The sequence below is a fragment of the Apteryx rowi genome, unplaced genomic scaffold, assembly GCF_003343035.1.
Source record: "Apteryx rowi isolate R43461 unplaced genomic scaffold, aptRow1 scaffold_84, whole genome shotgun sequence".
Classification (NCBI taxonomy): domain Eukaryota; kingdom Metazoa; phylum Chordata; class Aves; order Apterygiformes; family Apterygidae; genus Apteryx; species Apteryx rowi.
In genome coordinates this window covers 1,847,174-1,872,478 of record NW_020451138.1, presented here as the reverse complement: position 1 = coordinate 1,872,478, position 25,305 = coordinate 1,847,174, and the positions used below count along the sequence as shown (strand labels likewise).

General features: G+C 39.1%; 1 protein-coding gene across 1 annotated transcript in view; it reads right to left on the bottom strand.

Annotated features, from left to right (window-relative positions):
* RIMS1 (regulating synaptic membrane exocytosis 1) overlaps positions 1 to 25,305 on the bottom strand; it is a 354,268-nt gene that overhangs the window by 271,107 nt on the left and 57,856 nt on the right. Inside the window, exon 7 of the mRNA XM_026089988.1 lies at positions 4,107 to 4,127. Within this exon, the coding sequence (XP_025945773.1) occupies positions 4,107 to 4,127 (21 nt within the window). The remainder of the gene's footprint in view (positions 1 to 4,106; positions 4,128 to 25,305) is intronic.

The following is a 25,305-nucleotide window of genomic DNA, read 5'->3' as shown; positions in this document are numbered from 1 at the left end:
ACACAATTCTATCTTTAAACACAGAGAACATTGCAAAAGTCATTGCAAAAGAACAGTCAGCAGCTTAGCTAGCTTTAGGCTAACAGAAAAACACCTCGCTACAGTCAGTTCTGAGAAATTCCAGCACAGACCACGTCACAGCTGCCTCCACTTCATTCCCCTGAGGATCCCACAGACTGTAGCACATTAGGAGATGCCCTCATTATGCCGCGCGTATGAGCTGACTGAATATCCTCACAGAGTAGATGTGGGCTCCAGTGTGGAGCTCTGGGCTGTGTCTAACCTTGCTGAACTGTACTGCCATTATGTGCAGTGTCAGTTCACCAATTTGATTGCCTTACACTGATTCTTTCCCTTACAGTCACACAGACAACACCTACTGCTGCCAACTAATCAAACAACTTTATATTAATTCATAATTGATTAATTTTTTTAAAAGTAACTTCCAAAACATCAAAACATCTTTCCCAGTCATTAATTCAACCCTCTGAATATTTTATATCTCCAGACATTTATACTTGTGCATACTTATTTTAAGAGCACTTCATCACAGCGCTGTTCCAATTACATACATCCATTGCTTGTTAACTTAATTGCATATGTAAACAGAAATGGAGCTACAACACAAAAGTACATATAAAACAAAAATACATGACTAGAAATGTCTAGAGTTTTATATTATAGCATGGAATAAGCCATAGTGGAAAAAAATGAAATCACATTTATTAATAACAGTGAAACTTAAAGAGAAGTATCTAATGCTATACACAGAATATCTATTCTAAAGACTATTTCTGGCAAACAACATTTTTTATTATTTGTAAGATACAAATAACTRCTCTTGTCTGAAAAGAAACAAAGATTTCATTCATATGGACATCTCACCATGACAAAACTACTTTAAGATTTTTTAAATCACAGCATATCTGGTGCTTTCAAACAAGCAAATATTCACATCATGAATTCTATGCAGTATTATTCATATGGGATGATAGATCAAAAAGCTGACTGGATAACAATAGCTTTTTAGATTTTATTTCCTAAAAAGGGAAGGCGTAAGGAAGATGGGGCCAGACTCTTTTCAGTGGTGCCAGGGACAGGAAAGAAGCAATGGGCACAAACTGAAACACAGGAAGGTCCATCTGAACATAAGGAAAAACTTTCTTACTGTGAGGGCGACTGAGCCCTGGAACAGGTTGCCCAGACAGGTTGTGAAGTCTCCATCCTCGGAGATGCTCAAAAGCCGTCTGGACAGGGTCTTGGGCAATGTGCTCTAGGTGATCCTGTCTGAGCAGGGGGATTGGACTAGATGTCCCTTCCAACCTCAACCATTCTGTGATTCTGTGAAAACTAAACTATTGATTATTTTCTGAGGATTATTGACTGAATATTTAGTAAATTGACTATATGTTGATATAGCCAATCTACCAACATCCTCTCCTACAAAAGTTCTACCACCTAATTCAGCCCTCTGTGCTGCATATAGGTTAAAGAAGTAGATCAGACACTCCTTGAAGTAGGACAACAGGCTGAGACATTGTTCCAAGCACAGCTACTAAACCTATGTCTTTCAGTGGTGCCAGTACCATTCAGTACACAGCAGCTACTGCAAGAGGTGAGACTGCTTTCTCAGCAGACATTGAAGGTGCTCCAGTCATGCTGAGATCAGAGCTCAGCGAGAACATCCACTGTTACCAGCAGCAGTTCCTGGTTCACACTGAGGCCAAAACTCTGCAAAACTTCCCTCCACAAGAGGCTGTTCCCCAGCATTCTCGAATGGGAGCCCATTCCTTTCCCACACAGGATTTCACTTCTGCACGGAGCTTCTTTTCTTTTACTTCTGCTCTAGCTTCCTGATCCTGTTAAGTTGGAAACTCCAGGAAAAGCTGGAGGCCTCTGCCCTTCACACAGATAAAAGCTTTCTCTCTACACAATTCACCTTCTGCTCTCCCTGGATTGCTAGCTTCTAAACCAAATTCCTGGGGAGCACAGTATCACAGCCCCACTTCCCACTCTCTGCCCACTTGCAGCTCTACATTTATTACTTACTGATGGGCTAGAGATGGGGATCATGTTATTATTAACTAGATTAATTAACTGCAGAAATGCAATGCACTGTTTTCTTAGTAACCAAGGAACAACAGTAGAAAGAATTCACCTGCTAGTTTTTCCTCCAAGTCATCAATTCAACTGCTTGCAACTGCTGTCCTGATTTCAGTCATCTAACTTAAGGCTCCATGGGCAAGATGAATAGCAGATATAATGAACACATACCACAGTGGCTACTTTTTAAAAGACTTTTTAGAAGTCTAATTTAAAAAGCAGGATGGGAAGAGAAGAAAAAAGAGACAGAAAAACAGTGGCAGGAAGTGGGAAACTAATTTACATACTTTTTCCTTGAAAATTAGTTCTGTGAGACCTGCAGTGCTTCCAAAAATAAGTGATACTAGTGCAAATAAATATTGAAGCATTAACGTTCTGCAATTCCAGCACATCTTCTCTCTGTAGACATCAAAATATTTTTCAGCAATATTAAAGACTCACAACATAAGTGTTCCATTCATTTTTCATTTGGCTAAACTGTGCACAGGAGAATTTAGCACCCTACTGTAGGTCACACAATGAATCAACCGAAAGGAAATGAGAAAATACAACTGAATGTCAACAGTGGCACTAGATCACATTAGACTTATATAGTTATTTTAAGATACTAAAATTTCTTCAAGCATTTAAATATTTTCATATTAACAAAGTTTTACATCAGCTCACTAACAAAACCCTGTGGTATCTAGAAAAATATACATGATATCAGTAAGATCATGGTAACAGAGTCTGGTAACTTGTCACATCTAAAAGCAGGAAAAACAAAAGGAAAAATCTCATTTGAAGAGAACATCAATACACAGTTCTCCACATTCATCAGCATATGCACGTAAGAGTGTTTTTAAAGAGAAAGTGCACTCAAGTTAAATACAGCTTCCCTGAGCAAAGCAACCAATATTACTATTTATTCAGATAACTTTATGCATTACAAGGTTAAACATCAGTAAAGAAATGCTTCTTTCTATTGAGATTATTACAAACAGAAAACTGTTATAGAAGAGGGGCTTATAGACTGAACAGAGTGAAGCTTTTTTTCTTTTTTTAATATAAAAGGCCAACTTTCTCACCTCATTAGGGCAGTCTTGCCCCAAGGAAATCAGCATGTTCCAGCACCCAAGTGGAAGGGAACACTAATGCAAATAAATGACTAAAAAAGAACTTGTTGTGAATGACTGTGCAGTCACTGCGGGTCATTTGCGGTATTAAATACACCTAGATCACACATTGAAAGCCGACTAATCTTTGTCAACTGAGATAAGTCAAGAAACTTTGTCACTATTTTTTTTCCTTCCTTTTTTAAAACAAAACATCTTTCTGTGAGATTTCCTAAACTGTTTGGACTGGCAATTTTTGTTCAGAAACTGTCTCCAGTGAGGAACAGCAATCAGGTAACTGGCACAATAGTTGAGAAGTTTCCAACATTACTCCCTCAAAGATAGGGATGGCAGATCCACGTTTCCAATTTTCCAATGTTTTATACAACTGCTGCCAGCTTTTTCCTCCATTAGTTATTCTTTTGATGGCTTATTTTCTTTTCTGCTCTATCCTGCCTATCACTTTTTCTACTGCTCTTTTCTACTTTCTCTTCAATTTTCCACTTTTCTCCCCATATCTTTTTTTTTTAATTATGATTTTCTTAAGATCCCCAGCCTTAGCATGGCTGCAGGATATACCTACTCATAGAAAAGCATTGCAAAGTCTGAGAGAAAACTTGCATAAAATTACATACACCAGTGCTATGCAAATAGGAACGCCCCACTGCTCTACCTTACACATCTCCCATAGGCCTACTGACTAGCCTAACATATCAGTCTCCCTCCCCTGTATTCCATTAATTTCAATCCCCTTTCTTACAAGTCCATTTGCCTTTCAAGTCACTATGACCCTGCTCATTGTGGACCATTACCTTCTCCACCTCCCTCTCTCTCCTTCTTCCCTGTCCATGTATTTGCTTCCTACTCATTAGAGCTGCACCTAGAGTCCCTCCACCACTCCAAAGATACCCTCCTTCACTCCTGCTGGGCCTCCCATCAAAGAATGGGAGAAGAGTCAAGACCAAGAAGGCAARCACTATTTAGCAAGGAAGGGTAGATGAGAGTCACATCTGGACCTTCCAGTTTATCACACTAATTTTGTTTAGTGATGACAGGATGCTTTGAAACCAAGCAGCAGGTTAAAAAAAAAAGGAGAAAAAAAAGAAATAAAAATCAAGAAAATCCAGTCACTACCCAAAAGCTAGACAAGTCTGGTTTCACAAGAAGAGAAGAAATTGTCTAGCAAAGAAACGTTAATGGTTAGGTCCAGAGACAGGTGCACTACAAAGGCAATTGTAAGGAACCCCGAAACAGAGAAAATAAAAATGAGAACAGGTAAAGAGCTTCAAGAGTGCCTGGAGAGAAAGAGTCAGCTTCAATGCTTCCATTTTACCAAATGGGAAATTTTAAATGCTTATGGAGATAAAATCTCCAACACTTCCCTTTCATTGTCTGTTTTTYCCATATCTCTTGAAGGTATAGCTTCAGTAATATGTGTCGTCTACACACTTCTGAGAAATATGTTTATCTGGAGATTTTTATTTTATTTTAAAGTCATTTCAGCACTACAGTTTCTACTAACAGGATCCTTGAACTTGTTGGTTAAGGAGAAGCAGAAGCATCCAGTGGGGAAATAAGAAGCTACCATCCGTCTCCAACTCTGAAGAATTCAGGAAGCATACACATGCATTGAAGTCACATACAGTAACTACATACACAGATAAATGTGCATCACAGTATAAAATTAATTCTGGCGCACTGATGGAGAGCACTGAATACACACAACAGTAACTACCTGGGAGGGACTTATGAAAAAATACCTTTAGGTTTACTGCTCAGTAGTTTTGCTGAATAAGTTATTCAAAAATAATCTATCCTTCACATTGAGTGTCTGTTTACTAGAAAATTGACAGTACAGGACTGTTGAGGCTGACAGGCAACACTTATTAACACTGACACTCAGTTTTCCATACTGCCACTTTGCARTGCAACTGCATAATGGGCTGACATTTTCTTTATAAAACAGTTCAGAAGACTGAACTCTGCTCTGTGCTGCAGCTGGAAGTACACTGACATACAACAGGAAACAAAGGAGGGTTTCACACAGTTAAAAATACTATGTTCCTGCCATGTGTCCCTAAGCGCATTAACTTGGTGTTCATCCTTCCAGGGGACTGCTGAAGTTGGCAGAACTGAAGACCACCTTTGCAATGTCTGTAACAGCTGTCAGTATTTTAATGAACTGACATGGGAGACAAACCACCTCAGTCCAGCACAAGAAGGAAATTCTTTCAATTTGGCTAGATTAAAGAAGCCTCTCCTTGAAGAAGACATAGTCTAGACAGAGAAGAGACATAGTTCTGGGTCTTTTTTAATTCACTTTGCTGTCAATAAAATTCTTAATTCTTTATTACTGGACAGTTCACAAGCAAAAAACAGTTTATGCTGTATAAGAGACATGTAGCATTGTTTGAAGATCTAGTAAATGATTTGAACTGCATAGAGCAAATCTGGGACAACAACTTTTACCAACAGCACCTTGTGTTACTAATCACCACTYCCCTCATTTATAAGTATGATGCCTCTTGACTCAGTCCAACTTTAGAACCACCTGCTTTTCTCAAAATGGTTTTTAATTCATTGAAAAGATGGGCTTCATTATCATAATAAAATAAATAGCCCATCTGATGTGCGGTATGAATCATTTTTTCTGCAATCATATTCCTAATTTTAGGTTAGCAGCTTGGRATACTACTTTAATCTTTTTGCACATATATATATACATATATATATTTCTAAATACAAATGTTATCAATAAGAAAGAAATCCTCAAAGGGCATTACATCCTTCTAAGTGCAGTACAATTAAATCTGTTCAACTAGATGGCCATGATTTGGTATGTTCCATAAGCTACTGATTTTGAAATTACGCTACAATACAAAGGAACCAATTTCCACATCAATTTGCATTAATGCAATGCCTTTAAGATCAAGAATTCTCTTCATCCGGTTCTTGCCTACTGTGAAACTATGGCCTGAATACCAGCAAAATGTAACATTTTAAAGGCAAAGTCTACCGAGAACTCATGTATTGAGAAGAACAGCTTTCACTCCCAAATAACAGACATTTTTTGTCATTCTGTCTGAATCCAGACCGTTCACCTGAAAAGCTTAGCTCAGGAAACCTTCCAGTTGTTATTCTGTGCTAAAGTTTGTGTTTTGTTCAGGACCAATTCAAAACACTTCAAAAATCTGTTATATGCTTTTCCACACCAAAAATAAATAAATATCACTGTAGTGTCAAAAAAAGGAATATAAGAGAGTTTGGTGATGAGTCAGCACTTCAGTTATTACACTCTTGATAAATATACTTAGTCTCTTTGAAACCTTCTAAAAGATAAACAAATTATCATAAGTGAACACTTGGCTGAAAACTCATAGGTATATCCCCCCACTTTGCATATCAAATGCTTGATCCTCATCTCAGCACTGACTTCCCACTAAGTCCTATTATGAAAATCCTTGTCCCATGGCCATTTCATTTGCATACACTGTATAATACAAGAACAATCCTTTGTATAAATTATGCATGTTTGTGATTCATCAAGCTCTTTTTCATAGACATGGTTTTCTGCACCACTGGGTAGAATGGCTCCTACAGGGGGTGAAGTCAGCCAAAAGAGAAGCAATTCAACCATAAACAAAAAAGATTAATTAAAAACACTAATTTATGATAGAAAAGAGGGCAGCAATAACTATACACTGCAAATTATGTAAGCTATATTTATCCATCTATTGAGGGAAAAAGGCACCTACAGATTCTTATCTAGCTCTGAGACAACAGTAACTCTTCAAAATGGCATCTGGATAAATTTGACCAATTATATTTAAGAAGTTTTAAAAATTATTAACATGTCAAAAATTTACTTCTTACAGTTTTTCACGAAGAGCTGTGTTACATAAACATTCACTTGTTTTCTCTCCAGATTGCACTGTATTTTTAAAGCCGTTATGGATTCCTATTTTATCCTACGTCTGTTTGATGCCTCAAAGCAGATGGTAGAAATATTTAGTTTGTCTTCAGTTTATTGTGTACATATCTTATACCTGTTTAATGCAGAAAGACTGTGACTCAATAGCAGGAATGAAGGCCTTCCCATTGCCCTGACTACTTCTCTGGCCAGGAGGAGAGACTGCTCCTCTCCTCAGAGCTCCTTGGCATGTGCAGCTCTCGGCATGTACTGGTAGAAAGGAGGGCACAGAAGAAACCTGAAGTAAAAAAGCTGCCAGGGAGACTGAAAGGCTAAGCCACTGTGGGACTGGAAGTAAAAATGCTGCTCTAGAGACCAGAGGAAATCCCATGGAGTTTGTATGACTCGGGAAAACTCTGGAAGTTGCAGGACTGGAAAGCAAGTCTGTAGGAAAGGATCCACCTCCAGGTACATAAGACCAGTTCCTCCTTTTCAAGAGGCTTAAATAATGACCCACCTAGCAGAGTTTTCCCTAGTTAAAAAGATACCTTGTTTGAGATTTTGAGAGCATGCCCTAATAAAACATAATTTTAGCTCCTGGGAGGTTTCTGGTATCTCCTGGTTTGCTTAGCTTCAAGTAGGGAAGCACCACCCCAAGACTCTGTTCAAATATGAGTCATGAGACACACCTCTAAATGAGCTTTTCAAAATCTCTTGAGAAGAGAGATAAAGAATCAAATGAAGGACCTACACAGACACATGAGCTATCAATGCCAATATGTGGGAGTAAGTCTCCTAAAGCCCTACAGTTTAGGAGGAAACGGGGATTAAGTTCTTCCAACATAATTTTGTTTTCTAAAAATGAGGCATGTCGTTTATACTAGTTGCCTACAGTCCCTTTACAGTCAATGGGGAGAGAAAGAAGTGGATGATCATCCGATTTATGACAGACATTTGTGTTAGTATTTATGCTCTCTGGAAATACCTTTTGACTTCACTAACTAGAGAAGAAGCTCAGAAGACAAGGAAGGTTAGAAAGGAAAAATCTCATCCTAAACTACCTGCGGAGTTAAGAGTTCTCAGATTCTGAGTTTTCCTTGCATTCCCTGTTGCATTATAATGTAAGCAGAAACAGAGATCTATCAGTATATGTGGTTTCAAAAGCAGCAAGTGCTTTATTTGCAGTAACTTCAAAAAGATGAAAGCTCCTAAATACAATAAGACTCTCCTAAAGCATACTTGGTTTGTCTAGAAAATACTATGACAGCAATAATGAACACAAAAGTGTTTTGCATTATTAAAGTATGTATCTTAAAAAGAAATTGACATTTGAAGCTCAAATTTATCTTTACACTTTTTTACACTCTTAATTCTGCCCATCAGACRGTCTGGTAGGAGGCCTAGTATTACAGCAATAGGACTTCCCATAATGCAGACCCTAAGAAAAGGCCATTAAGGTAGCCACTCTGAGTACAAGTACCAAGACTGGAAAGCAGCCCAACATGGAGATAATCATTGCTCATGCCAACAGTATTACTTGCTTTCAACACCACTGCTAACAGTGGTATCTGTCATTTCTGCTACTGTTGACTGTGACATCCAATCAAAAAAGTAGTTTACAAACCTCTGACAGAGTGAAGCTGTTTCAGTAAAATGATTATGCATTGTGTGAATTCAAAGTATAATACTTAAGTAACATGGTTGTAAGAGATACTACTGGAAATTCCCAGAAAACAAAGCATTCACTATACTAAAGTCTTAATATTATGAGGGTGTCAGAAACCTATAATATCTTAAATATTACTATACGGATGATATAAATAACTCAAATTGAATCAAAATAAAAATCCAGAAAATTATGACAACTTAATAAGGATTTAGTCATTTAAGAGGACAGAGAGACCTATGAAATGTATTGCACAGAGACATGTTATTTGGATTTTGTTGTCTGCTAAATTTTATTTCACAGAATCATTGAAGCTGGAAGGGACCTCTGGAGGTCCCTAGTTCAATCCCCCCCTACTCAGAGCAGGGTGAACAAAAGCAGACTGCTCAGGACCTTCTACAGTCAGGTACTGAATATCTCCACGGATGGTGACTCTGCAGCCACTCTGGGCAGCCTGTTCCAGTGTTTCCTGTTCTAGGGTTCAAGCATCCTCATGGTAAAAAAGTTTTCTCATGTTTGAATGAAACTTCCTCTATTTCAATTTGTGCCCATTGTCTCTTGTTCCACCACTGGGCACCACTGAGAAGAGTCTGGCTCCATCTTCTTTACGCCCACCCTTCAGATATTTAAAGAATGCATTGATAAGATCTCTTCTGAGCCCGCTCTTCTCCCGGCTGAACAATCACAGCTCTCAGATTCATACATTAGACACGCCAATCCCTTGAGCATCTTGGCGGCCCTTTGCTGGACTTGCTGCAGCAGGTCCATGCCTGTCTTGTCCTGGGGAGCCCAGCACTGGACCCAGCACTCCAGGTGCAGCCTCACCAACATTGAGTAGAGCAGAAGGATCACCTTCCCCAACCTGCTGGCAATGTTCTGACTAATAGAGTCCAGGACAGAGCTGGCCTTCTTTGCTGCAAGGGCTCATTGCTGGCTCATGTCCGACTTCTTGTACACCCCCAGGGCCTCTTCTGCCAAGCTGCTCTCCAGCAGGTCAGCCTCCAGCCTGTACTGGTGCCTGGGGTTATTCCTCCCCAGGGGCAGGATTTGGAACTTCCCTGGGTTGAACTTCACAAGACATGAACTCAGCAGGCCTTTAGTCTGGCTGGCTGTACTTAACTGACAGGCTTTTTCAGTCTTTGGTAGCTGTGGCAGCATGATGTCCTCAAAAAACCACGCACCACACACCATACAGTTACCAGCAAGGGAGTAAAACCCTGTGCAGCACAGCAGAGCCCGCAGCATTCTGGAAGGCCTCCTTCTGCAAGTCCTTACACCACACAGATCAGAGGGCAGGAAAGCGGTCCAGGAAAAAGTTCTCTTTTATTGCTTTTGTATTTTCCCATGGTGGTGTATTAAAAATAGCCTTTGCATTCAGCATCTTTTTCATGTTGTTAGCTTGAACAACAACAAAAAAACCCTGCTCTAACCATATAATCTTCTGCCACCAGAATCAGTCTGTGTGTTCAGAATGACCTACATCAAAAAAAAAATTACCAAAGCTTGTAGTTTGTGTCGCCCCAAATTGTACTGAAGGCTTAAAAAAATAAATTCCTTTGACTTATGGTAGTGCAAAATAAATCCAAATTATTTTAAGGTAATTTTTCAAGTTGCACATAGCTTAGAGACAGTTAAATTTACCTCAATATATATTTTAATGTGAGAGAGAAGTATATTATCAGACCAAGAAATCTTGTTAAAAATTTCAGCAACTCTAAAGAGTTTAAATTGTTCTTTTCAAGATTTATCAAGGTGCTCAAAGACAAGCCAAAGATTCAGATAGACCACGCACTACAAGAAAATCATAGAGATTGAGAAATCCAAAAGAAAGGGAGGAAGGGAGGAAGGGGTATTTAAATACTCAGATTTGATGGGAAGCTGATGAAGTTCAGGCTAGATGAGCAGACAGTGAGATGGACTGAAAACTGGCTGAATAGCAGAGCTCAGAGGGTTGTGATCAGCAGCACAAAGTCTAGTTGGAGGCCTGTAGCTAGCGGTGTCCACCGGGGTCAATACGGGGTCCAATCCTGTTCAACTTATTCATCAGTGGCCTGGATGAAGGGAYAGAGTGCACCCTCAGCAAGTTTGCCCACGATACAAAACTGGGAGGAGTGGCCRATACACCAGAGGGCTGTGCTGCCATTCAGAGAGACCTGGACAGGCTGGAGAGCTGGGCAGAGAGGAACCTCATGAAGTTCAGCAAAGGCAAGTGCAGGGTCCTGCACCTAGGGAGGAATAACCCCATGCACCAGTACAGGCTGTGGGCTGACCTGCTGGAAAGCAGCTCTGCAGAAAAGGACCTTGGGAGTCCTGGTGGACAGCAAGGTAACCATGAGCCAGCAGTGTGCTCTTGTGGCCGAGAAGACCAATGAGTATCCTGGGCTGCACTAGGAAGAGCATTGCCTGCAGATCAAGGGAGGTGATCCTCCCTCTCCGCTCAGCCCTGCTGAGGCCACACCTGGAGTGCTGGGTCCAGTTCTGCACTCCCCACTACGAGAGAGATATGGAGCTACTGGCATGAGTCCAGTGAAGGGCTATGAACACGATGAAGGGACTGGAGCATCTCTCCTATGAGGAGAGGCTGAGAGAGCTGGGACTCTTCAGCCTGGAGAAGAGAAGACTGAGGGGGGATCTTATCAATACGTGTAAATATCTGAAGGGAGGGTGTCAAGACGGGGCCAGACTCTTCCCAGTGGTGCCCAGGGACAGGGTGAAAGGCAATGGGCACAACCTGAAACACAGGAAATTTCATCTGAATCTAAGGAAAAGCTTTTTTATTGTGAGGGTGACTGAGTGCTGGGACAGGTTGCCCAGACAGGTTGTGAAGTCTCCATCCTCGGAGATATTCAAAAGCTGTCTGAACAGGGTCCTGTGTGACGTGCTCTAGGTAACCCTGCTTGATCGGGGGGATTTGACTAGATGATCTCTAAAGAGCAAATAAGCTCTTATTTTAGTCTATAGGCCTCAACATGCTTTATAAGAAGAGAGGTAAAATCATCTCCATTTTATTGATGAGGGTGCTAAGGTCCACAGGAATAAAAATAACTCTGTGTGATATGGCTGGTCAACAAATGAATGAAGAACAGTGTTATCCAAAGGCCTGGTATTATATTAAACAAGAGAGTGTTTTATGCACAGACACCACAGATGGATGAGAGCTCCCTCTCACTCTTGAGGTACTGCAACTTGCTTCACTAGAAGACCATAGCAGACAAAAGGAAACACAAAATGAAATCAGATCACATGTACAGTACATTAATATGAAGTTGTGTTGATTTCTGAAGAGCAGGACAAGTAGTTTAAACTTTATATAGCATTGGTAGCCAAAGGAATAATCTGGCATTGAATGCAGCATGATCTTGTAAGATAACAGTTAAAATAATTGGCTTAGGATAGGTTGTTTTTTCTCAGCTGCCAAAAACACTGTCCACTTCTTGTGAAAAGCTATGCCAATGATTTAAAATAGATATTGCTTTCAGATTAAATCTTAATTATTTATGTAACTTTAAATATTTTATTTTTCTAAATATTTATATAGTATGATACTATGAAATACTTCTATTATAGTACACCTCTCTGAAGTGCATAAGGAAAAGAGTGAGGAACACATTAATAGGTTGCTTGTACAACTTATATTTTTAAAACTTTCTTGAAATGATAACAGACAATAGCCAAAAATTCTCAAAGCACTTATTCTAAATACTTACCATCCCAAACAAAATATATAAATTAATTAGCACTTCAGAAAGTATACTTTTTAACAGTATCCAATTGGAAATAGCATTGGTTTATGGCTACACCAAATTCAAACCCAACAGAAAGTAATCTGCATTCTTCTATGTAGCAGGATTTATCATCTCATAAAGAAAAAAAGCATGAAAATATAAAGTTTACAACATCAGAGTACAACAGAGTTAGCTAAAGGAAAATGTTGCTTCTAAACAGAAGTCTGTATCTAGAGAACCTCACTTTCTATGTATCACAAAAATCTGTTGGTTGAGATCTTGGTCTGGTTTGATTACGAGCAGGTAATTCACCTCTCTCAAAGAAAGGATGGTGTAATTGCTCACTCTGCTATCTCTAAAGAGGACCCTGTTCCCTACTTCTTTTTACATAGTCCCATACATCATTGACACCATTCTTTGATATCTGCCAATCTGGACAGAACTCTACTTGGAGCTGTCAAAGCAGTTGTAGAATTAATTGTAGAAAGGACAGTTGTGAAACATCAGTGTAGATAAAAGGGTGACAAAAGGGCTGCTTCCCTGAACTTGATACTATCAGGTTCACAAATCAAAGAGAAAAATGAGATAAACACTCACGTACCCTTTGAATTCCAGTATATGCTAGGAAACAATACTAAAGAAAGGAAAGGGATTGTTGGTATTTAATCTATCACCCTTCTTTTACTAGTCCATGGTAATACAGGCTAACAGGAGTCCCATCTGGCTCCTCCTAGTTGGAAGACAGTAATCAGTCCAAGATTACTGAGGCAGGAAAAATTAGAGACATTTCAGGACAAAAATCCAAAATCCAAACTTCCACATGACTGGAAGCAGTAACCTCCTACTTTTAATGACAATATATAATTTTCACATAGCCTATCATTCATCCCCAAGAGGTAGTCAACCAATATTTTGATTCTTCCATTTTAGCTTTTCTCAACAACTTAGCTATCATCCTCTGCAAAAAAGGATGAAAGATGCAGGTTTTATTCTCCTACCACATTTTATGGTACACTTGATTGTTGAATTGGTGGTGAATTCTCCAAGTCAGAAAAGCAAACTAAACTAAAATCAGCTTAAGCATTTTGCTTGTACAATGACTTTTAGAAATTTCTAAATAACAACATAGAAATGCATACATATCAAAGAGACATACTGGAAGTAAAATTACTTGCATTTGCAAAGCTTTATATAGCAAACACCCCCTTCATATTACTTCTTTTCCAGATCTGCTATCTTGCTTCTACTGTAGTTTGAAGCTTGCACTGACATGTGGAACATACTAAGAGGAAATACTCTGAAAGCGCAAAATTTGATTTAATAACTAATCCAATTTATTAAATGATCACTTAATTACAGAGCATTTCCCCTTCCTATATGAAAGCTGGGTTTACTTATAATTTAAAGCAAGGATTCAGATATTGTTTCCAAAACAATATTTATACACTTAATGGGCATATTTAGTTTTACTGATTGATTTTACTGATTCATTTTCACTTTTATTTTATCATGTGATTCAACATGACAGCCTGTTACAGACTTCATATTTCCTGCCTGATGTTTCTGAAGTTTAGATTAATAAATATATTTATAACAACATATTTATGCTGCCACTTTGGAATTACATTTAACATCCTCCGCACAACAGTACACATTTATCTACAACAGTTTCACTCTCCCTCTGTAAAATTCTGACTTCCTAGTACCTCTATAAGAAGAGCCAGAATTTTAGGAAATTAATTTCTCACCCACCTACTGTTTTCCCAGGATGCTTATAAAAGGCATACCAAGCTACAAAACCAATGGAAAAAATTAGACACAACTGTTTAAATTATTATTTGCCCTTCCCATGCTTTAAACTCATGACAGATGATAAATCACTTTTATTCTGTGATTGAATCCAATTAACACATCTATAAATAAACTGGAATTACTAATTAGTTTGGGGGTTTAAATGCTAATAATAAGGAGGTGGAGGGCTGAACTAAAACCGTATTTTAAAGTTGCATGTGCATTCAACACAGATGTAAAATTTTTAAATTTGGTCGTTTACACAGAACACAGTTAACTGACGAGTTATTTCTGCAATACTGGCCATACACTGATAGAATATTGTCTGATGTTTTAAATGCAATAAAAAGGCTTATCTACAAATTTTTCAAATTCTTTCTTAAACACTGGGTGTTTTCTTTATCACAGGGTTTCAGTTTGACTCTTTTGCATTGCTGTCTCTCCCAAATAATGTAAACCTTCAAATCAAATAATATCCTGCACTTACAAAGCTGTGGCTTATATATTTTTGTACACATCTTCATCCTTTTTTCATAGAAGATTTGTTGATCTTCTGTAGAAGTATTTTGAGGGGCAACTGTATGCCTTTTTCTAGCATAGACGTGTACAGGCTGTCATTTTTACCAGAACCAGAATTCTCCTTCAGATTAAGATCTCTAAGTTTTGATGTGAAGGAGCTTATTAAACAGGTTCCAAGAATGATCAACTTGCTCATTTAATTGGGTCAAAATTCTCTCCTCCTTTTCTTAATTGAGTAGATAATGCAGCATAAGGATAAAAATCACGTGCTGCATAAATTCCCATACAAAAATGAGGTTAAAACAGTTCTGAGTGGGAGCAAATTTCCATTATATAACAAAAAAAAATTTTTTCATTGATGTTGCAATTCTCCCCTTAACTGCACCTAGCATGAAATAACAACGAAATAATGGTTAAATTAAAAAATAACTCATTATATGTCATACATTAAAATGCACAGTTAGGGCGCCCAGAATATCACTAACTCTGCCCACTGAAGACAACAGGTGACAATCATATGCAAGGCATTTTTAATATTTGTAGTCTGTGAAAAACAGTTAATTTTTTTTTTTTTAATACGCATCTCACCTGGCTTCTATCACAACATGGCAAATTCAGTGAAATATGGCTCTGGAACTGTAGGGTCCAAGTAGAAAGATAATTTAAAAAATATATGAAATTACATTGAGACATGGCATGGAGGTGGTAATAGAGGCAACCTAAAAAAACCCTCCAGAAGCTACGAAGCGGAGGGATTACTGAAGCATTCCTTCCCATTCCACTATCCGTAGCGATCTCCTGGCTTGCTCAGATAATAGAAAGAAAGTATTACTGTCCTAGAAAACATTATCAGATGCAAACAGCATCTAATGTACTTCCCTGTGCTGGAAGGGCGCAGGGAAAGGCCAGCAGAGCGAGCAGGTCCCACCTGAGGGAGCGCTCCCCTAGTGCACGGCCAGTGGCCCCGCCCCCCCCCCCGAGGCCCCGCCCCCCGAGGCCCCACCCCCAGGAAGGGTGGCACGGAAGCTTCCAGAACCGCCCCCCCACCTGCCCCCAGGAGACAGACCCCGCGCTGGAGGTCTTCGCTGTCGCCTGAGCTCACACTCCAGTATCGCACAGTCCTTCCCAAGGTCACCCCACTTCTGGAGGGGGCCRCTGCGCTGTGGACATGCAACCCCGGACATGGCAAATCCCATCAGATATATCTGCCTAGGAAATTTAGTTCATCACGCACTGTGGGTACGCAAATGTAAAATCAAAACATGCTCTAAGGCATCACAGCCAATCTCACTTATTTTTTCCTGTTTGACTGACATAGTCGGGCTTGTGAGCATTTTCTGTCTTCTTTGGTTAAACATTTTTTTCTAAAAGTCCCTGAATATCAGATGATATTCTCAAACAGATCTGTTGGCTGAAAATTCAAAATTCTGTCCAAAAAAAAATTTAAGGAAAAATTTGAGACTAGCCCTACAACAGCATACCAAATTGTGTTCTCGTTCCCTCTTGTATATAAACACCTCTATGAACTAAGCAAACTGTTTCACCTAGAAAAAGAAAAAAAATGCAGATTGCTATCACTATTTCTATTTTAAAATCTAAACAAAATGCCACAATGATAAGTGCCATGTAAGCAGGCAGAAAGGGAATTATAGAAGAACAACACAGCATATCCTAACGCAGCTACGACTCCAGATAATTCAAAACAAATGACCTGCTTATCTGTTTAGGTGCTTACTTTGCACAGATCACTAAGGTGTCTAAATGCTATTTCTAATCCAGCAATCCTGAGACCTCCACCATAATAAATCTAATCACTAGCAAGACGCTTTCGCACAAGGAATGCCCTTCCTAGAACAACCAAGGTACTTTTTAAAGCGCTTTCTAGTTCAGAATTCAAACGCCTTCTCTATGAACATACTTGTGAAGTGAAAATATGGTTGCTGTTTAGATTAAAAGATTCAGAATACCTTTGTGCGTCATGGCTCAAATACCACAAAACATCATTGGAATACTCCTACAATTAAGTAGGAGCATGAAATAAGAGCAGCATGAGTACTTTACACAAAATGTTTTCTCATTCTTGCCTCCCCTATTATAATAATTGATGGACTGGAATTTCCTGTGCACTGGTGTCTAGTGCTGTCTCCCCCCTTTTCATAAACGTGTGCTTCATGTAGATAGACAACTTCTGTACCTTTAGAAAGCAACAATTGTATTGTGAAGACCATCACCATGACCTACAATGTTTCAAAGTCTTAAAAAGCAATGTAATTTAAAACCCAATAACAAGACATTTTAACATATCACCATCATTTTAAGACAGAACCGTCTGACCAATTGAAAGCAGTTTTCTCCCTTGAAGCAGTTTTGAAATCATGTCTAGAAGGATCACTAACTCCACAGGTATCCAAGCTGAAAAAAGAAGAGAAAAATAAATTGCTTACAAGCCAGTACCATTTATTTTAGACTACAGCAAAAGGTTAGTATGGTTCTCATTTAATTTTTTTTCAGCATTTTTAATCAGACAACTGAGTCCTAGAGAAGCATGTGGCATGGCTAATCTATGTTGCTAATCATCGAGACAAATCATCTTTCTCCAGTTTCACATGACCAAAAATATTACTCCAGAATGAATTATTTTCAGAATTTAGGAGATGCAGAACCAGTTCCAGTATAAGCAACCTTACAAAACTTCCTAAAAGACAACTGTAAAAGAAAATCAAATTGCTTAAAAAGGGAACTTTCTAGTGCATGAAGGATGTAAATGAGAATTCAAGCTTTAATTTCTGATGGTAACCCTGAAGAAGCTACAAGTTCGTGCAGTGTGTTCCTTTCAGCATATCTAGGAATTGCCAGCTTTTTATCTCTGTGAAACAAATACCAGAAGTATCTGAGATTTGTTAGCTGTCCCTGTATTGCATTGCAGATGCCATACACCAGATCAGGGCAGGAAGATATTAAACTGCTGTAGGGAAGTCCATAAAAAAGGGCCTCCTCAGAACTGCTGTTCATCCTTAGCACAGAAGGAAGCTCTCCAGAAAGCTTGCAAGCAGCTTTCAATTCTCCATTCTAGGTTCTTCACAATCACAGAGTCTCTGCAGACATTTGACTGTGCAGTTTTTAAAAATGTGGTGTTTTAGCAGTATGGTCTTTCCTCAGACTTTTTAGTATCCTGTAATTCAACAGACATACCTATATATTACAGAAATATACCACATGCTTGGATCTGTGCATCTCATGTGAAGATCTTTAAATCTAAGTCTACACCTGCCCTGAACATGTACTCTGAACAGCATCGCAACACTCTGGTCCCGAGGCAAACCATCACAGTGTGGTTACGTTCACCCTGCTGAACATTCTACCCTTCAAAATAGCATAGCTTTATCAAAAAGTTACTGGGAATGGATCCTGGCCCATGCTGACCATTGAATCTCACACAGAATGTTTTAGAGAGGATTAGTTATACCAAAATCATGCTTAGGTCTATTCGCACAATTTAGCAGCACAAATGTTTGAGTTATGGTGCCCATGCCCTACTGCTGTTTAATTTACAGCCACAGCCTGTGTGTCAAGAGTCTGTTCTCTAGGTACTACTGAGCTTAAACATGACAGATATGGGAGCACTCTTTCTCTGCAAAAGGGAGATCAAAGTTAGCCTGAGATCTGCCAGTTGGGCACATGAGACCCTCTCAAGAATACAGTTGTCTGTATGAGGAAACGCAAACTTACAGTTCAGAGAAGCTTAACTGTTCTTTCTACCTTCCAGTGCCACAGCTAAAACCTTCAAACTCCACACTCTCCAGACAACCCAGGTTCAAGGAGTATAATAACTATGATGCAGGAACTAGAAATTCACCCTCCACCGAGACACAGCCGAGAGCATTTATCTTGAGGCCCTTACCAGAGCATGACCTGCACTCTGTCCTCCAGAGAAACATCACCCAGGGCAAGAAGGGGAAACCAAACCTACGGCCTCTATTGTGGCTTGATTGGAAAAAAAGAAAACATACCAGTTGGAATTAGCAGAGRTGGAAAGCAGCGGAGAAAAAAAAAGAGCAGGTATTAAGTGCATTTGCCCAGTCATTTTGGTATAATACAATATTCTACATCCAAGTATGTCTGTTTTGCTATTACAGAACAGCAGCCCCCTGCAGCAGTCTAGAGTTCACTGCCTCCAAGTCAGCTATCGACTCCAGCTTCTGAAAGGCCAAGGAGTTCTAAGTGTATCGCTGGCAGCCCCTCCATTTGCTTGCCTATATGATTTCTTAGGTCATCTGCTCATTTCCCACCAACTGATGCAACATACTAGGCTAGGCTTCTGATTTTTTTATATAAAGAGGCATTTGGGACACTTCGTGAGTGCTAGAGTCATGGCCAAAAAGAATGAAAAATRAAGCATGAGGACTGAAGCATGAGTGATGGAAAAGACTTCAAAACATGGAAAGCAGAATAGTTGATATCTCAACTGGAATGATGCAGAGGCCTGAATTCCACCAGTCTGCACTGTGGGGTATTCATTCAGTATTATTTCTGTCTCTTTCTAACTTTATTTTTGCATTTTTTTTATTATTATTAATAGCTAAATACTGAATAAATTTGAGCTGGAAAAAATGTGAAGTTAAAGAAATGATGAAAAAAAACAGGTACAGAAATGGGGACACCTGCAAACCTAGAAAGAGGAACTGGATCTTAAAGTATGCAGAAGAGAGGGTGGAGTGTTTTTCCTAAAGGTCTTGCATCCTGTGAAGATCTACCTTGACTCCAGAAGAAAAAAAAAAGTTTATTTTCTATATAGAAAGAATTAAAAAATGAATTGTTCCCCTCATCTCCTTCATCGTACAGAAAGCAAGGTGGAGGTAAATGTGACTGCAGAAGAAGTGATATGGGGATAGACTCAATGGATATACTTAATTTAAGAGCAAGAGAAAGCTATCATTGTTTGCAATCYCATCTTTTGATACATTTAGAAGAGATACATTTAGAAATCTGTCTAGATGGCAGATGTTTGGGTTTTCTTCCCCCCCATGAAAGAGCTAGAACCCAAAAGCTTGTTTAGAAATTAGCTAACAAGCTACTCAATTCTGTGTTAGCCAGTAATTGGTTGTTCAGGAAAATGTATGAGGATGCTATGTAACACATTTTATCTATATTCTGTGACAGTCCTAACTATTTATCCTGGCTTTGGGTTTTATATCTCAGTATAGTCAGGTTCATTTTGTTCCAAGTAGTTAGAAATAAAAGGCTCTAGGACAAGAGACCTCTTGTAAGAGGATTTGTCTATGAATTGGTGACTGATATTTCCAGAATTCTAAGGGCTGTCAAAAAACAGTCAGATGATAAGGCAATCATTTGACTTTCATTTAACTCATTAAATCAACAACCACAGGGAGATAAGAGACATCAACTACTCTTTTTATAGATAGATAGATATACATATATAAAATGATATTTTGTGTCCCAGAAGCTGGGATCAGCTATAGATTTCCAGTGCAGACATCACTGAAGTGACATTGTTGATGCTAAATTCAGTAAGTCCCAAGTTTTTTTCTTGGATGTTTTTGGTTTCAGCAGTGACAGCTAGATATATTTTGGGCAGCTTTACCCATAACTACAGCAGAGGTTTTTCCTTCCTCATCTCCCTGTGGAGGAACAAGAGCTTCACTTTTCTATCCACAAAATCCCATGCAGAAATATGGATGCATGCATTGTATAACACGTGTCCAAGGGCCTCAGATCTACTGAACTTGCACTGTACAGATGGCCAAAGCATGCATTGCAAGTTGCAATAGCTGAATCACTGCCTATGTACAGAAATATTCTACTGCTCATGTGGGCACTCTGTGGTGGACTGCGCATTGATTTCACAGTAAGTTTGAAGCTGTACGTGAATGTGTGGCTAATTACTTATAAACAGCAGTTATTTGTCCAGAATTGACAGACGTCTAACAAAATAAATATTCAGTCATTATTCTAGAATACCAAGACATCCAGCAGTCCAGCTAGAACAGCAGCAGGACCTCTGGATATCCCAAACTGACCAATTCCCTTCCCCCCCTCTACCCCCACAACAAAGCTTTGTAATAACACAACAAAGCAATCTACTGAAGCTATGATGGTTTCTATTTAGCAGGAAGGTTAAAATTAAAAAAGTGGATTTTTTTTCTTTTAATCCTTTCACATCAAAGGGAGTTGTGCCAACAGAGCACACAGCTGCTATAAGGCAACTTCTGGTAAAGTAAGAAGAGGATTTAAACCCAGGAGTTACATTTTAAATTCTTCAGGACTAGAAGAGTCTCAGCCTTGGTATAATTCCTAGCACAACAAGCTTTAGCTCTTGAATCACAGGATGATGACAATAAAAGATTTTTCAGACTAAACAGTTGGACCAAAGAGGCACAGAACCTTCACTCATTGGTAAACCCACTGGTTGAAGAACCCACTGGTTCAGTCTCAGGTACTAAAGAGGAAAGTTTATGGAAACTCCCAGTAGACAGTAAGATTAAAAGACAGTATTTGCAGAAGCACCAGGTCCCATATTTACACGTTTCATGTTGCTAGGACTCTAAAGCAATAATGATTTTCTCCAAAATTTAAAGAGTTACAGTACATATTTGATATATAGATTATTAGAAAAACTAGGACAAATGTGTTTACCTTTCCCCTTCCCTATCACACAAAACTTATAATTAGAAGGTAGTCATTTCTAATCATGACATTGAATTAAACATTGCTTGTGCATATTTTTCACTGTTATAGCCGCACTTCCTAAGCAAGAACTCATGTTCCACATTGCCAAACTCAAGTTAAAAGAAACACACGCATCCATCCACATAGTATACACCTTCATTCTCCGTACTCTGTTTCCTTTATAACCTCTTTCCACTTTCTCATATGCCCCYCTGGTTTTTCACTGTTATTCTTTACAACACTAGCATAAACATTTTTTCCTGCATCTAAACCAGCTTTTCTTGCGGTTATTCAGTTTTTCCTGTACTGAACTATCAAGACTGCAATACTTACTACAATAACCTAGTCTTCAAWATAGACTTAGAGGAGTACATGAACAGAACAGATGTTTTTATACTTGATGTTTATCAAAGCTCTCTCAGATCAGACAGTACTTATCATCTTCCCCTTCATCGGGAAACAGGGCTGTGTCTTATTCTTATGTCACTCACACTGTAAGAAGAAAGCCTGGTTGTCACTCTCCAGCCCTGTACATTTGCAGAAAAGCAGATATAGGTTTCACAAAACCCACACACCACTGTCAGAATAAGTTCTATACTTGTCAAAAGTTATTCTCCTAGTCAATATAAACAGAAGGAACTTCAGAGGACAAGATTAAGTCTGCCTGACACTAGTACAAGCTCTAATTTCTGAGGCTCAAGGAGGGCAACGTCTTCCCTTCCTCCCCCTGAACCATCAGGAAGGTCTGGATATGTAAAGCAGACTACACAACACTGCTGTGGCTATGGCATGTGCTCCTGCTGTCTGCTAGTGACTTCAGGGAGCTCTCCCACCTCTGTGCCAGAAACTCCTCCATGGCCCCAGGAGTTCTGCTGAGACCAAGTGTTCTTATAGCCAGTGCTTGAATTACCCTTGGAAACATGGAGAGAAAAAAATTCTGCAGCATCTTCCCATATAAGTATCAAGCAAAGATAAGTAAGGGAAAAAAAAAAAAAGAAAAAAGCTAGCTAGCTTACTGCAAAAGTCTCCAATACCCTTCCTCACAAAGTCATACAGGAAGGTACCAGTTCTCTTAAACTCTACCTGTTCTTCTGCAGCAAAGAAAGACAGGATCAGTTTTTGAGGGGTAATGAATCCTGAACCAGACTTCCAGATAGTTCTGACAGAATAAGCTAAGAAAAGAACCCTGAATGTGGAACGCTTCCTTACTGTTCTACTGAAGGTATTTAGATGTACTTTTCTTGGAAGTCTCTATTACAGCCATACAAGAGAGAACTATAATGAAAACAGAACTTTTGAAAAGAAAAATGAGTCTAAATATGTAGTGTCTTCTTCATGGTGAAACAGGTCCTTTGGAACTGATTTTCAAAAGTGTTCAGTCTTGAAGTGAGATTTTTGAATGGACTGATATGAAGTCTCATTAGACACTTAAGAGATTTCAGTAAAGAGTCTACCTGAATTTTGAGGTTCCTAAATAATGCCTAACCTTTTGTTTTTGTTTCTAGGACAAGCAAGTAAACAGAACCCACAGCTAGCTGAGAAAGATGAGAAAGATTAATAGCTCGGGTTAGGAAATAGACATCCTTACTTCTGTCTCCAGGTGCTTCTCTTCCACATCTTCTCCATTTTCTTTTTCTGACAGAGAAGCAAGTAGAAGATCAGAGGAATGAGAAGCAATGAGTATAAGGAGCAGCATTCAGTTAAGACATTGGCTAGACTGTAAAGAACCAGTAAACAAAACAACAGAATTGTTTCTGCAGGTACTTCATAAATCCATGCAGCAGCTATAGCACTTATGTCACAGAGGTTTGCTTATTTATGTTGTTTATTTGCTTTTAGTGCTCTAGGATTAAGAATCAAATATGTGACTATGATGTTTCTTACAAATTAAACCACTTCTGTATATAACTGCTAACACGCAAGTGTAAGAAACAACTTACCACACAAGAAGTGCTCTACCAGGTCAGACCGATAGTCCATCTAGTTCCATATTTCGGCTTCAGTAAAAGACAGTAGAAGAGGCTATACAGGGAGATCATGTCAGCTTGGCATGTGTCTGTAGCCCTTGCCCCTCATTCTGCACCAGCTCCTGTTGTTTTGAGGATGCAAAATAAGACGGGGCTCCTATTTTTGCTCTCCTTTAGGAAATGCAAATTCTATGAGCAGTGTTCAAAGAAGACCAAGTTGAAGAATGGCTGACATCACTAATCAAAGCTTACTGGGAAGCCTTTGCCCTATCAAAAAGAAGTGACAGATATTTAGCAATATTTTATTCCAAATTGTCATCAAAGTCCTGGGGAACTGGAGAAATGAGGAGATATTCCCCAAGCAAGACTCCTGCTTCTGCTACCAAGCAGCAAGAGAAACTGTGGCCAGGACTGGCAGGTGGAGAAAAAGAGAAGGAAAGCAGGGAGTTGCAGGGCCTTCCGTCGTCTTTTTCCTACAAAACATGGAGCTCTTTCAAAAAAAGCCCAAGAGCAGCTGCTTTCTGAGATAAATGCCTGAGTGTTGGGAATGGATAAGCAGAGAGAAGTCTTGCTTCTTCAGGCAGAAGACATGGAACTGTGCTTCTCAGCTTGCCTCCCTCATTAATCTCTCCATTTTAGTAGTCTTATCCTTCTCCAGGACCATCTCCTACCTTAAACAAGCTTTGAGATCAGTAGCTTTTTCACTAAAGCATGTAGGGCAAGTGTGTCTGCTATCTTCAGTGTGTATCTAAGGCCCCTCCACCAGATTTGAGAGGATATTAGCTACATCTGAAATGTTACTGAAAGCTCTTGCCTATTACAGGGGGGAAAGCTGCCAAGTTAAAAATAGAAACTGCCATTCTGATTACAGCTGTGTGATGCATCTCACTGATGGGCTGGCTTTTATCTGTTTTATATTTTATTAAAAAGGATGGATCCCTTAAAAAAAAGTACAATTGTAAAATGTTACCTATTTCAGAGCACCAAAACCTGCAGTGCTGACTGAGGACAGAATTTAAAAGCAACCAAGTAGATTGCAATACATGTGCTCATCACTAATAGGTCAGCAGAGAGCACTGTGATGAATCTGCTGCTGCTTTTCTGTTTTCTGAGCGTGGCAGTAAAAGGGATGGTTAGAAACCTAGAGAGGTATTTTTAACAGCTGTTCCTCACAGTTGCTCAGAGTCACTAAACTGGGACTGGTCTGCATGTATTTGTCTGCTTTCAGAGCATCAGGATTCCTCTATATAATGTATATAGCTCTATATAGAGAGCAACGTATGTAGTGTAATCAAGTAAGTCACACTCACTCAGGTCTAATATCAGCTGTTCCCTAGTAGTAGATGAGGACTTGAGGAAAGCCCCAAAAATCACCCATCACTTCAGCTGAATGACCTTAACATGCATAGACTATATATTATTAGAAATATCTGAAAAACAAAATATCACTAAGATGGAAAACAGGTTCAATATATTTGATTTCTTCTGGCTATTGAAACATGTTCCTTCAAAAGGAAAAAGATGATCTTGGTCCAAGTCTTACAAAYTGCATTTACACAGCATTTCACTTTTAAAAATGCAAGAAACAAGTATACTCTTTCAACACCCACATAACTTATGAACAAACCTTTTCTAAGCACCTGCAATTCACTTCATTTGCAAATGGTCATTTAAGTGTATATTCATGCATGGGTAAAAAAAGACTTAGAAGTCCATGCATGCTGCTGAACTTGAGCACCTGGTCATTTGTCCATCTCAAAAGAGAAACCAACTCTACTGCAGCAAGGGATATTTATTGGTACGTGAGACTGTGCTAGTCCAGCTCCAAGATAAAAAGATAAAA